This window comes from Macaca fascicularis, chromosome 12 (assembly GCF_037993035.2).
Source record: "Macaca fascicularis isolate 582-1 chromosome 12, T2T-MFA8v1.1".
In the NCBI taxonomy this organism is placed as follows: Eukaryota; Metazoa; Chordata; class Mammalia; order Primates; family Cercopithecidae; genus Macaca; species Macaca fascicularis.
In genome coordinates, this window is record NC_088386.1 from 84,228,078 (window position 1) to 84,243,945 (window position 15,868).

Consider the following 15,868-nt stretch of genomic DNA (forward strand, 5'->3'; position numbering starts at 1 on the left):
ACTCATCAGTTATATATACGGTAACAATAAATTCCCATTTTATTAGGATAGCCCTGGCTTATAGATTTTTACCCAGTGTAACTATTGAAAATGATCCTTTTACTTTTAAAAGTATCTGAATTTGGATGAAAAATTATATGTTCCCCTTATTTATACAATACCTGCAAGTACAAGGAGCTTGTAAAAATTTCACATTTATTAACTTATTTAATACAAGAATCTGGAAAAAAAAACATGAAGACTGGAAAAGTAAGACTCCTTCACAATGAGAATCACACAGTGATTTTAGAGGATATGGCAGAAATCAAGTAGCATAAATATTATTTCTTACATGGCATTGAATTTAGAGAATGTAAAGTTCTCTGCAAAATGAAGGTATGAATATGTTATAAATACCCATTTTCATATATAATTTAATGTTTTTCCAATTAAGGATACATTTGAATTGATTCGGAGGAAAGAAATTCCTGAAGAATGTTTTATTTTAAAAATCCCATAATAGGCCCAAATCTATCAATTACAAACATCACTTTCAACTTTGATACTTCTTTAGTGATAAAAAAAAGTAGTGCATACTTTAGAACATATGTACAGAAAGCTTTTTTGACACTGCATCCCTGCTGCTTTTAAAAAAGAAATGTATTTCTGGGATAGGAGGCATTTTTAAAGAAACTATCTCATTGTGACTATCTAGAAAGGTGATATTTCATACTACATGAGACAATGTGCTTTAAAATTTTCTCTGGATGAAAGGGGAGATAAGAGTACATGAACTTTGAGTAGAGCTACTTAGAAGTCTACTTAGTCCTACATATTGCTTAACTATTGTGTTGCAAGGCATCAATCAATGGAATTAGGGTAGCCTCAATGAGTAGCGCATTAATTTTAGCAAATTTAAATTGCTTCAATAAAATATAGGTGTTGTAACATATTAATTATCAGCTCTTTGGTGAATTTGATAGTAAGAAATCTTCATTAAAAACACAGAAATCTCTCTAGATAATAATTCTTTATAATAAAACTTTTTAATATCATAAAATGGGTCTTTTCTTCCTTATTAATGTTTAACTTGTCTAAGCTCAGGAAAGCCCCACATACAGTGTAAGTGTGGATTAGTGGTTCATTTGATCATGTAAATATTCATTTATATAATCCTGCCTTTGAAATCTAACTCACTCCAGCTCACTTGTTATTTCATTTACTAAATTATTTCCTTCCTTTTAGAACGGGACCTGTTTGGAGCAGAACCTTTTGACCCATTTAACTGTGGAGCAGCAGATTTCCCTCCAGATATTCAATCAAAATTAGATGAGATGCAGGTGACTATTGTGACTGACTGGCCCATAAATGATTTATTTCATTTTGATATGGAACAAAGAGAATGTTATGTACCAAAACTGTGGTTTCCTTTAATTATTTTCACTATAAAAACTCACTTAAAATAATTACTTTAAAATAATAATGTACAGTTAGTCCTAAAAATACTCCTACAATTGCTAAGGATAAGGTCGTTGGTTTTTTTAATGGTTCAATTTACAATGGCAATAAGATGGTTCATTTTTTTTTTAATACAAAATGGCATGGATTCTAATGGTTCATTGTTTTGAAATCTAGAGTTAAAAAGTCATTGCATTAGATTTATAAGATTTGATCTCAGTCTTAACAATTACGAATTTGAAAATTGTAAATGGGTAGATGAGGGAAAATCTTTGTAAGATTGAAATTATTCTCTCTGAAAAGAAGCATTGTAGCTGTAGTTCATAACTTTTGGGCTTTTATTTTAAAAGCAGACACCCAGTGACAACTTCTTTAGGAATGTAGTTCAGTTGGGTTTTCATTTCTCTCTCTTCCTTTTACTTTTTTGTTCTAAATTGGTCTGCAGTTTACAGAAATTGGTTTTAAATGCTTTGCACTATGGGCCATGATTTAAAAATAGTCTTATAAACCCCAGAATAAAGTCTTCTCTTTATATTTGCCCTTTACATTTTGGTGAAGTTATTATATCCTATTTTTCATCAAAAAGTTTATATATGGTAGAATCCAGACAGACACCAATTATATGAAGCTGATTGAGAAGAGACAATGAAGACACTAAAGTAAGGAGAATGAGGTATTTTTGTTTATTAGTCTTGGCTTAATACATTCATTCTCAATGCCTCACTTCCTAGAAAAAACAATTATAGGTGAACTCTGATCTATCACTGATAATTACAATCCTTCTTATAAAGTTAATTTAAATGCCCTTTTACTCATTTTTGACTGCAGCTGTGTAGCTATCTCATTTTCTGTGTAATACATGAATTAATTATTGTTCTAGATGTAATAACATGCCTGAATTTAAAAGTTGAATTACTTAACATATGCCTTCAGGTTGTCAAAGAATCTGTTGAAATAGTGTTTCTCAAGTTGAATGATTCTTAATCCCCTTTTACATAAAAAATTATTTTAGATCCTTAGTATTAACTTACAATTTTTAGATATTGACAAAAATATTATAAACAACTTGTCTTATAGTTTTTATAAAATTATGAATTCAATAAATTATACATTAAATGAAAGTCAAATTGCAACTCTAGTAGAGGATGGATGATCTTATTTGGTTGAAACTAAAACCACCTTTTAAAATTTCTATTGATTTCAACATGTATACTGTTTGATGGCACAGATTTCCTACTTCTTTTCTATATTTCAAATACTATGAAACTTTCAAATGGTGCATGATAATTTATCAAGAATGCTGTATTTCATATGAAATCAATTCCTTTCCTTTTACATTAGTTTTACCCATTGGACATGTACTATCTGGTACTAATGCTTTTGTAGTAACAAAGAAATATTTATGTGGTAGTATTTATTCTCAAGGGTTACACAGGTAATACAGAGTACTTTTCTATGAATTTTTTAGATTTTCCCAAAATTGGGAAAAAAAATTTATTGAGTTTAAAGGATAAGCCTCTATTTCCAGATTTTGTTGGAACCAAGTGTGAGACGCACTGTATTGGGATGATTGAGTGATGTGACACTCAAATAATGTTAAACTGTGATGTTTTTGCTTTTGCTGTTTCTAATATTTTCTTAATGTCTTTTTTAATTCTTTACTGCTTTCATGGTGGGTAGCGCCAGAGATGGTTGGTATATTATTTTTATAACAATTTTAAACAACTTACAAATTTTTAAAGCTGAAACCTTAAAATTTGCATGCTTTATTTAATAAAAATTCAAACAACAGCTTCATATGGGTATATCTGATAGTTATGCTTAAAGAGGTTTCATAAAACATATTTTAAGATTATTTTTCAATGACTTAGTCACTATTGCATTGTTCACTTTATTGTTTTTTCTTTCTTTTCTTTTCTCTTTTCTTTTCTTTTCTTTTCTTTTTTCTTTTCTTTTCTTTTCTTTGAGGCAGAATCTCACTCTATCGCCCCACCCAAGCTGGAGTGCAGTGGCGTGATCTTGGCTCACTGCAACCTCCACTGCCCAGGCTCAAGCAATCCTCCCTCCTCAGCCTCCTGAGTAGCTGGGACTAGAAGTATGCACTACCACGCATGGCTAATTTTTGTATTTTTTGTTAAAAATAGGGTTTCATCATGTTGCCCAGACTGTGCTTGAACTGCTGGGCTCAAGCCATCTACCCACTTAGGCCTCAAAAAGTGCTGGGACCACAGGCGTGAGCCACCATACCTGGCCATGATTGTTTCTTTTAGTCCAAGATTTAGTGGCAAGGTCACTTTAACAAAAGTAAAATAATATTTTCTTCATCTAAACTCTATGATGGCTTTTATTATTAATCTTGCTAGCCTAATGAATCTAATGCACACATGTAGCTACTATATCTTTGCGTATCCTATAAAAACTTAATATAGTGCAGTGGATTGTGAATACCATATTGAGTTAATAAGCTTAGTGAGACATTTAGTTTTCATCTTTCATTTAGAGTATTGTGACTAAGCTACTTTTAAGAGAATTGAATTATTAAGTTTGAAATCACAGAAATGTCTCATGCATGTAAGCATTTATGCAGAAATGTTAAACCATATTTCAGTATAAGCAGTTAGAAAATTAAACATTTATTTGAAATCAATAATGTAGCTATTTGATTTCACATAATTTAAACTGTCCAGCACATGTTACCAACAGGAAGCTAAGTGGAATAGTATTGATAGGCCACACTGTAACATGTAAGCTATAATAATTTAATACATTAAAAAACAAGCATGGCAAGTTCGTAAAGGATGAAAAAATCACGTACAAGTGGTGTTAAGTCAGCTGGCTAGTACTCTGGGAGAAGATCAATGTACTGCTGAAACTTACAGCAAATGCCGAGATAAATTTCAGAAGTAATCAACATTTTAAGATGTTTAAAATATTACTGAATATTCATCAGACTTTTGAATTGATAAGAAAATTTTATAAGAAAAAGAAAAATATAGACATATAGTATCCAATTTTTTAACATTTACTGTCTAAAAATATATAAATACATTACATATATGTAATTAAAGCAATTAGACAAATGACTAGGAAACTAAAGAATCAACAGATAAATAAAAAGCTTCACAAAAGAAGACCACCAGTGGCTTACACATATGTAGACATGTTCTGTCTAATCAAAGTAAACATACAAATCAAATAAAGAACTGTAATGCCATTTTAATCTAGCAGATTATTTTTTAAACTAATAATCAATCAATACAAGTGAAAGTGTAATAAAACAAGTACTGTAAATTGTTGGCAGGCCAGAGTTAGTTCAGAGGTAACTATGGCCTAGCAATCTCTTTAAAGAGTAACTTGTTGTTAATACTTTTATTTCTATTTGATATCAAAACTTTAAAGCAATCTATTCTGAAGAAAAAGTAATTATAAATGTGTTCAATCTCTATGAATAAAAATACCTAGTCAATATTATTCATAATTTTAAAATGCTGGGAAGCAATCATTGTAAAAATTAATAGCATTTTATATAGTCATAATAAATTAGTTTTGTGGGAATTTAGAATAATCAAGGTCTGCAAAGATGAAAAGAGGAAGATAGAAAACTATATATGTAATAAATTACTTACATAAGAAAACTATATGGCATAAATATATGGATATTCATGTTATCATTAAAATCATTTTTAAAATTCTATAGATAGAAAAAAAGACATACCTCAAAGTGCAGTGGTTTTTCCTTCCTTGATATGCTTTTCTATTTCAAAATAAGAAAATTCATAAAAATATTACATATAAAACTCATATGGTGAATAATATTTTAATTAATCATTCTTTTGTGTGACATTAGCTTATGGTAATTCCCATCACTGCATAAATAAAGTATCATTTTTATTAAGAGGTTTGAAGCTCAAGAGGATATGGAATGATTTGGAGTTTATTAAATTGTGATTTGCAAAATGGGACTTACGAAGAAGACAGGAAATGTGTGGGAAATTTTATCTTAGGAAAAAAGAAAATCAACAAACCTTATATTATGTAAGAATCCCTAAAAAGTCAATATAGAGATAGATATTATCGTAAATCATATACTAACACTTTATTATTAAAATAGTAATTAACCTCTATTTTACTTTGACTGCTATTCTGCTTTTCCAATATTGATAACACGTTGACAAATAGTATTTTCAGTGTAATTGAAGTGATACTGGTTTACTAGCAGAATGAACTGATAAAATTTAAAAGTACCATATGGTATCAAACATTTCCACACTCTTTCTATCTGTCATTATCTGTCTATCAATGTATCATCTCTCTACCATTTATAGTATACCAGAAGATGACATAATACACAAATCTTCAGATATCCAAATAAAATAATTTTAAAGAAAAGTTTACTTACAGTATTATGAAGTATTTATTTTTCTAAGTATTTGCTGGCTGTTTGAGAAATATAAATAAATATGACAAAATGTATTTTGTGATAAGAACAGATTTTTAAAAAATAATGATAAGTACTCTCATATTTACTCAACTAAATAAAGATTGTATTCCAAGTACTGGAAAGACTTCTGAAACCTTTCACAATGATTACATCACTATATTGCTGTATAGTAGTAGTCTCTGTGCTATAAACATAATGAAGAATGTTCTTTGAACATTAATAACAAAGTGTGGCTTACAGCTTTGTAACTGCCTTCCTCCTCCATATGATGATGTTTACACTGGATTTAGAGAAAGATAAGAACATTTACATAACTATTCTAAATAAAAATAATTTGGGGAGATGCAAAAAGATACACAATTAGCTAACATACAAGTAAATATAGTCAGTCTAATTGAATAAAACACCCAAAGCAGAGGTGAAGACCAATGGTTACCTTTAAGAGGCATTTTCTTTTCTTTAGGAATACACTGCTATCTGCATATTATTTGCCAATAATGTGTCACATGGCCACTCGAAATTACAAATTACCTTTCTGAAACATTTCAGTTCTGTTAGTAAGAAAAAAAAGGTAGAGTATATAGAGAGCACTACCACATTTGCTTCTACAAGGAGATTTACAATGTAACCTCCACTTTCATGGATCAGTGCAAGTCTGTGCTTTTCATCTTTTTGTAGGCCCATGTGTAGAGATTTACAAGAAAGGGTAGGAATGAGGAAAGGTGGTAAGAAGAGATGACCCGCAGTTCAATTATATTATGCAATTAAAACAATAGAGAGATTGGAGTGGAGAAGGACAGACTCCTTTGCCATTAACTTTTAACTCAAAATCTTGGTGGAAAAACACTTTCATAGCAATTGTGTTCTTACACTCAATAAATCAAAGACAACTTAACTTCTAAAATATGCAAGGGAGAGTAGGAATCAAAGAAGCCAGTCCGCTACAAGCGACAGCAAGGCTAGTAGGGGAAGTTTTCTCCATGGCAAAATAATCTGCAGTTGTATGTTCCACAGAGGATATGGCATTCCATTTAAAAGAAGTATTTTACCAAGGCTCTGGTCAGTGCTAACCGGGAAGAAAAGGTGAAAATCATCAGGATATCTTGAACCTCTCATCAATTTGAAGTCTAACTATCTTAATAATATTTAAATTAATAATAATTTTTAAAGCTAACAGATTTCATTGCAATAGAATGATGTAGTAACTAACCTTTCCTGAAAAAGAAACCTGTGTCTTAATTTTATGTATTTTCTTCTGTCTCTCATGCATGCTAACCTCACATATATTTAAAACATTAAAGTGTTAATGGGTCTGAAAGAACTACCAGTGCTTATACACCTATATAAAAATTCAACAAGTCAACATTTTACATATAGTTATTATTAGTTGATCAAAGCATGAATATTTCAACTTCAGTGCGTAGTCTTTTTTATTCACTGATTTTATTTTATTTTGCTGTGAGCATTTTGGATATTAATGATTTTATTCTGTTTTACAGGAGGGGTTCAAAATGGGACTAACTCTTGAAGGCACAGTATTTTGTCTCGACCCATTAGACAGTAGGTGCTGACATCAAGAACAAGAAATCCTGATTCATGTTAAATGTGTTTCTATACACATGTCATTTATTATTACTTTAAGATAGGTATTATTCATGTGCCAATATGTTTTTGAATATTTTAATATTTTGAAATTTTTTTCAGTTAAATTTCCTCACCTTCACTATTGATCTATAATTTTTATTTTAAAAACAACTTACTGTAAAGTAGATCATACTTTTATGTTCCTTTCTGTTTCTACTATATGAATTTGTAATTGAAAGACATATACAAATACCTGCCTTGTGTCTGAGTTCTATTTAGTTAGCATCTTGAAACTTGTATCCATTTTCCAGATTGCTGGTTTATTAATGATTTCCCAAAAGCCATACCTTAAAGATAACTTTTTAAATTCTGAAGAGATATGCCAATGCCAAACTAAACATGGTCTGTTTTCAAACCAACAAACATGTTACTATTCATTAGACAGATGTCATTTTATGTATAAATACTGTTCACATCACTGGGAAAATGTAAACTTTAAACATAATGCCACAAGGTCACTAATTTCTAGCAGGTAAAATTATAAGGATATAAATTCCAATAATAAACCAAATGTATTTAGAGTATTTATTAGTAAATGCAAAGTGATGTTAGTTATGATCAGTTATACTCTAAATATTTAATTTGTTTTATAAAGATAATGAAAAAATGAAAATTTGCTATTTATTTAAAAAACTTTAAATTTCATTCCAAATGAGATAAGTTATATTACTATAACATCTAAGCATCATCTGATTTGATATTCCCTAAAAAACATTTGGAATATATGCTATCTATAGATTCAGTGTCTATTATCCATATTTACTTTACCAAATATATTTCTTCTCACTACATAAGGACTACTCTTCTCATATTTTCTTCTTTGATGAAGATATTTTTCACCAAAGTTTATTTTGTGATGCCCCATTGGTTTTGATACCTTAAAATCTGTGACACCCATTCTATATGAATTATCAATATTATTTGGTAAATTCAATTTGTATTTGTTTTGTTAAAGTCAAAAATCTCATTTAAAAAAAACCTTGTTACTGCTCAGTTTAGTCTTGAACATGAGCAATAAAATTCTCCTGCATTTCATTCTTGATGTGCTGATGAACTTAGACTTTTAAAAATATTTGTTTCCTATACCTTTACCCATTACATAACAGACTAATTTGTACTCAGTAAAGCAAAAATTTATGATCAAAATTTCTAACTTGGTTCATCACATTATAAGATAAATAAATTAAATTAATGAAAATGTGACTTAAATTAGGGGTAACCCTCAAAAATAGATTTATCATTTACTCACGGGAATTTTCTTCAAGTGTTAAAGGTACATTTTCACTAGGAAAAGAAATCAAATATGCTTATGCAATATATATTTGTCTGTTTTTCCTTAATGTTATATGGTATATATGAGCCTTCTTGTTTAGTTTCTTTTATCTGCTAAGTTGTACCTTAATTAGAGGACAATATATGTTTCATAAGGAAGAGTCTTTATAATTTTGTTTGTCAGATAGTATTTTGGAATTTGTATAATGAGGATGTTTAGAAGCCATATAAGTGGCTTTTTTTAACAGATAGAATTTGTATTTTTATTGTACTTTAAAAAGATTTATGTAATAGGTATATATTTAGTGGCCATTTATTATCAATGGTAACACAATAGAGTACTGAGATGGTATTTGCACATTTAAGATCTGTTACTTTACCAATTTTTAATGGTAATCAACTCTGCTACTGGCATGATGAAATAGTACATAATTGGTCATTAATTATGAACATTTATTTCTCCAGTGCGTTTTTATGAAGATCTGGTTGAAAATTGTATTTCTATGTAAACTCAATGATATGTTTGGTTTTCCTGAAAATAAATAATTTTAAATAAATTAAATTGCATAATTCATTTGTTAAATAATCTGTAATTAATATAGGCACATTCTGAAGCTAATTATGTAACAGATTTTCTTGATCATAAATGGAGCTAAAAGAAAGGGAGAGAGTCAGAGAGAAAGGCAAAGAAGAAATAAAGGGCTTTACCTTTAACTTCATTTCTTGCAGCCCACACACATTTTAGCTTTATGAGCAAATGTCATTCAGTTGTGAAAACAGTGGACTGATCCTGCTGGTGAGAGAGGTCATGATTTGCTTCCTTTTACCAGAAGCATCTGGTGCAAAAACTGTATTATGTAAATATCAATTTCATAACTGGAGGCTTTTTTTAACTTAGCAGTAATGCAAAGGGTGTCTTGGCCGACAGTTTTATAAAGGTGGAACTTGATAATAGGATGCGGATTATGACTAAGAGTACAATCATGAAGAAGTTTTGAATCAATTTAAAACACGATGTTAAGTATTTTATGGACACGGGACTCACATGCACAGCCTTTGAACACCAAGGAACAATTCATCAATTCATTCCATAAAATTCATTTATTACTCACTTTATATGAATAACATGTACTTTATGGGGTAAGAAAACATCTAGCAAGTTTGCTAACATGTGTTAGCAGGTAGCGTTAAATTGACAGGATCCCTGATTTCAGTCAGTTTATTGTCATAAAGTAAAAGTATGAGAAGCATATAAGTTAATGAATAAAAGCCAATATGTATTACAACACTGTGTGAACCAAAAACTTCCCCAGGAACACTTATATTTAAGCATGTTTAAGTCTGGGTACCTCGTACTGGCTGATGTCAGCTATCAGACATCCAGTGTGAAGTTTATCAGAATAGCCCAATGGCAAAAATTTTCTTCATCTCTTTTTGTTCTTTTATTTGGATTTGGATTTTTCCTTAAAAAATGAATAATATTATGGGAATGTATTTTCAGTAGGATTTCTGATAGATAATATGTTGCATTTCTAAATACTGATTTTTTTTATTCGTTTTTATGTTACTTAGCATAACCCTGAAAAAACTGGCTGTTAATGTTTTTCTATTCCAATGTTTCCACATATGCTTCCAGATTCAATATTTACTCATGATTTTGGGCTTCATCCTCTGTTAAATTACTTGAAGAATCTTGGAGTCATTTTTGACAACTGAATTTCAGACTCCACCTAAACTACACCCTTTATAGGGAGCTCATAAATGTGATGGTCACAGTTGGAATTGCCCTTGGACCCCTGTGTCTCATGCAGAAAGTGTCTTCTTCCTATATAACTTCAGACAAATATTTAAAATCTCCCCCCTCTAATGTCCATCTCACAAATTTGACACAAACTTTAATTCTTGTACATTTATTTCGTGTTTTGATCTTTTGTTGTTAAGGTCCGTGATAATCCACTAATGAAACTCCTTCCCCAAAAGCATAATTTCTCTAGAATTCCAAGTGGGATTTTCTTAATCTAGCAAGAACACAACCTCCTAAAATCATTCATGGTCTATTTTCTTGCTTTCAAAATACAGTTTAAGAAATACGAATATTATGTAAGTAGCAGACAGTATTGTCTTTCTCTGGATTCATTTTGTTCTGCTCTACTTCTTAGCTTCTAATCAATACTTCTAATCAATATTATGCCAATTCTAATGGCATACTTAAGAAGGAGTTGAGATTAAAGGCTCACTTTCCATTTTTCTGACATTACATGATAAATTGAAATAACCAAATTTCTTATTTCTGTATCATTAACATTGTGGTTTTTGTCAGTTAATAGTACCACCAAGACTATGTAACACAAATTTTGTAAAAATTTATTTTCTTTACCTTAGCTGTATTTTTGGCATTCATTCAGATCTACATGCCAAGTTCGTTGAACCAAATCTTCTAGTTTTCAAGCAATTCTATAGACACCTTGGAATATTCATTAAGACTTTTAAAGGTTTATGTTTTCATTCAAGAAGGCCTGATTAGAAGCTATAGAAGTTGTCTTCTTAAAAATATTTTCCAGTACCTGCTGGAATAACAAAGTTCTCCAAGAAAGAACACTCTGAAATCTCATATTTTCTTAGTACCCTGGACATAATCAACTTATGATAGTATATTTTGTAAAATCAATAAGATATTGTCTAAGAAACATCTTTCTTTTTGTATTTTTAATAAAACATTTTTTAAAAAGCTTTGCTCTCCATTTTTCAACCATTTTGAAGAAAGTATTGCCTTGACATCCTTCCTCTTTGTTACCAAGTACAACACTTTGTCCAAAAGCATTCATTAAAAGATTGCATATTTATTTAGATGCTTCTTGCTAATGATGTGAACTTAAATGTTTTATGTTCTCTTAGAAAAGAACAGCATGCCTTCAAATAAATGTTGGGAGAAGATAACCATTATCTAATTTCCAATAAAATATTTATTATTATTTTAACTTCTATTGTAGCAATAATTTGCTAAATAAATCTCTTAGTAATTATTGAAGTTTGTCTAACAATCACCATAGAATCATAGACTAAGGATGTCTGGCCCAATTGATAGAGGAAAAAAAAAATAATGGTTACTTAGTGTCAAAGAGGCTATGACGATTCAAACATGAATGTTATGTAATTAAGAGACAGGGCCCGTGCTCACGGGGATAGATATATATATAGCGTGTATATGAAAGAATGACAGCTAAAAACTAACTTTTCTTGAATCCCATATTGTGGTCACACAGGTTTTACTGGTTTGACATATTTTTAAGTTCATATTTCTGTCCTTAACTTTTTATTGTCCTCTTATTTCAAATGAGCTTTCAGAAGAACATGTTGGGGTCCTTCCCAACTGCCTACTCCCTCCCCTCTGTCTGGCCAGGCTGTTATGTTCTAGTCTGTTCCAAAGGTCACTTGTTCCAGTTGAAATAGCTGTCTGGATGGCTTGGAACTAATCCAGACACTGGTTCTTTCCTGCAGAGAAAGCAAAGATAGATGTTTGTTTCTTGGCTACATTTTGAAGGGAAAAAATAAAATAATTTTATGGCTGGACCATGCTTTTAAAAGATCATATAATTCTAGAACCCAGTTAAAATTGTTATTATTTTCCAATATTTTGTGTCTATTTTTATTTTTATATACTTTTCAAAATCAATTGTTTAGTATCAGTATCATTAGGTAAATAGGCAGTCGTGTGTCAGAAGTATATATAGATACATTTTGGTACATTTTAATTAACTACTAATCTCTCTCTCCTTTCTCACATACATACACACTCCATTTAACTATTCAGTTCTTTATTTATGTTATTCTTAGTAGCTGCTTTAACTAAAGAAAAATAAACTTGAGTCAGGCTAGACAGTACAAGGAATGGAGGAGACAGGTAGTGAGGGGATACTCATAAATCTTCATAGATATCAACTTACCCACACTTGGCAAAGTGGCTGTGTGCACATATTTGACCTCTTCATTTTTCAGACAAGTTGAACCATTTTCGGACCAGGGAGTACTAAGAATGATGCAGTTATCTGAAAAGTTGTTTCTACAGTGATTTCTCTTTAATCTCCCCTAGTTTCCTCATAATGCCTGCAGTTGTTGTCTTTTCTACATAAAAGGAATTAAACAGAAAAATTGCTAAAAATAAGCTGGTTACTGTTTCATGACTTCCAGCCACCAATGGCAATTAGAAAAACAAATATTCCTTCCTTGAAATCACTTGAGTTTCTAAATTTCTAAACCATACAGCTCTTGAAATTTTAAGTAACTTTTTAAAAGATTACTTACAATGAACAAAGCCAGATCTACAGGGAACTGTTGAACTAAATTGTAGCACTCTATGCTTTGATGTCACAGCTTTGCTTACAGCATTAATTCAACATTCTTTGACTTTGGGAAATTCATGTAATGGGGTTTTATGTCCCTTGACATTCACAAGCATTAGCCATTCTTGGCATAAAGAAAAAGGAAGAAATTCCCCCAAATAAACCTAAGATTTAAAAAACAATTATCAGAAGAATCATGTATTTTACATTCTTTAACTTGCCTACTAGTTGTAAATAAATATCGAATCAATGGCTTCTAAGTAAATAGTGTATCTGGCTCAGAATTAGAGATAATAATAGTCTTGAAAAAAAGGACAGGAGGGATCACAAAAATGTTCAAGCCTTTGAATCTCCTTATTGTAGAAATATTTTATGTAAACTATTTCTCTTCATAACACTCAAAGTTGAATGCAGGGCAAAAGTATCATTCTCTCTTTTCTCAACCTTTCTTACTCCTAGGTACACATTTAAAGACAGACCTCAGCATATATTTACACTGGAAAAATGGAGCCTGTGTTTCTCTACAAAAGTATTAATGGCCTGTCACATTTTCAGGATGACTTCAAGATGAATAAGGCATGTCTCAAAAGAATTCCAAGGCTCCCCCTCTTTCCAAGTGAATATTAAACCTTGAAAATGCCAGCAAAAAAAAAGAAAAAGAAAAAAAAACAAAGCTGAAACATACAAGATAATACTACATCGAAACACCAAAACACAAGTATTCTTACATGTACTCACATGGATAGAAATATTTAGATTCACAGAGAAGTTGTCCTATACTGGGATTTCTCAGGAATTTGCATGTATATGCTTAGGTTTTGTAATGTGTGTGAATATGAATATTAGAATACTTTCTTGAAATAGATTCAAATAAAACTTGCCTTTGACATGTTGAGTTACACTCTTTGAATGGCCTTTTTGGTAGTTTTCTTGTTTATTTTACCTGTAAAGGGAAGGGAAATGCAGAGAATATAAAAGTCCTCAGCATGGTGTTAAATCTTCCAAAGGCAGCATTGCCCTGTGCATTTCTCATCATTTTGCATCCCTTAATCCTTAATCATAGAGCTGAAGCTAGAGAAAACAGCTGGCCCTGAAAACCACAAAGGGCTCAAGTATTTATTATGTTATGCAAATTGATCAAAACTCTTCAACTTTTTAGAAAATAATTTACAAAAAGAAAGAAACCTAAAACAGTACTTCTTAACAAACAGTTCAACTTTGTTTTGTTAAAGAAGCAGTAAAGAATATCCATCTGATCAAATAAGATTTATTAAATAGTTTCTAGACAGAAAATAAAGTCAATGAGACCATGGAAAGCACATGAGTCATATGACCTAGTTGAGTTTATTTAGAACACACACACTCACAAAAATTTGAGATTCCATCAAAACCAGATTGTTTCCCGCACTGTTCCCCTACTAAAAATTCGAAAATCAAAGGAAAATTGGACAAAAGTGTTCAAAAATGCTATGCACAAAAATTGTCCAACAACAAACAAAACAAATGGAATAATAAAGAAAAACTGTGTTTTACCATTTTGATTTTTATTAGTCTGTTCAATAAAATAGTATTTTTATTTCATATAAATAACTTGCGTCAAATACCAGTGATCTTTTCCTTTAAGAATTAGCAGGAAAATTATAATAATGAATTCATTTTGGGTAGTAATATGAAACAATGTAACTAGGATTTAAAGAACGAGAGAGTTATTTTGGAATGTGCTTGCTCTTAAGAAAGGCCAACCAAGATTAAAATAAATGCATTAATTCATCATTGTTCTTCATGAGAATGAGCAATTTAAAGCAGAGAGAAACTTCAGTTCTGTTTGAAAAGGTCAGCTGTGGTGGTATTCAAGAGGGGAAACTGAAGTCACATTTTTAATACTTAAGACAGATGCTTTATGTTAAAAGACTTCTCTGATGTGATCCTTTTGTGCCAACTGGAGTCTATGCTCCCCAGTGGGTATACAGTGGAAGAAAAAACAAGTAATTGTCCTTTACTAATCCTTTTAAGTGCTTCAACTGCACATACTCTGAAGGGGCAATTGAAATGTCTGCACCCTGCTTACTTCTTCACTGGGGCTATGCTTCCTTTCCAGTGAGAAGCCTCTCTCTCTCCAAAAGTATACACACAGAACTGAAGTTTTTAGAAATGTGATTTTGAGTTTGCTCTAAGCCAAATATTAAAACAGCTTGGAGCATTCATTCTGAAAACAATTTAGACACACATTCTTTAAAAATTTCAATTCCTAAAGGAAAAGTCATCAAAGGAAAATTGTATAAATAATGAATATATATTGGCAAGAATAGTGTTTATCTATGACTGCCGAAATTTAAGATTACTGATAGAGATTGTGGTATGTCTATGTGGCTAGAAAGATTATTGTCAGATGAACAATCTTTTCCATCCAGCACTCATCATAGAATATTCTTTGGTATATGTGAAACCACAAGTACATCAGTGGGAACTTAGTGCAGTATGTTTGAAATACTGGAGTCAAACCACTAATCATGGCAGTCAGACTTCCCAGAATAAATTCATTGCAATAGAAGCTATGCCAACTACTTGAGTTAAAAATGTGGCTTTAAAAGTTACAGATCAGCATAATATAGAAGGGTTATTAGCAAACTACAGTAATGTGGTTTTAAAGTAGACAGTTTAAACATTTAAACAGCATTTCATAATTACATTTTTCTTAGATACGGGGTCTCAAACGAAAGACCGTTGGAAGCAC

The 15,868-nt window shown here is 30.8% G+C and overlaps 1 protein-coding gene across 20 annotated transcripts in view; it reads left to right on the forward strand.

Moving 5' to 3' along the window:
• Positions 1-9,356, forward strand: part of GULP1 (GULP PTB domain containing engulfment adaptor 1) — a 306,186-nt gene extending 296,830 nt beyond the window's left edge. For 15 of the 20 annotated variants that reach the window (XM_065525750.1, XM_045367376.2, XM_065525752.1 and 12 more), the window contains 2 exons: positions 1,225-1,319; positions 7,378-9,356. In XM_065525750.1, coding sequence (XP_065381822.1) covers positions 1,225-1,319; positions 7,378-7,449 — 167 coding nt within the window. In that variant the 3' untranslated portion in view covers positions 7,450-9,356. Of the gene's footprint in view, positions 1-1,224; positions 1,537-2,023; positions 3,129-7,377 lie in introns of those variants that run through there. The other 5 variants (XM_005573689.5, XM_074008614.1, XM_074008615.1 and 2 more) reach the window with 2 other exon arrangements.
• The last annotated feature ends 6,512 nt before the right edge of the window (positions 9,357-15,868 follow it).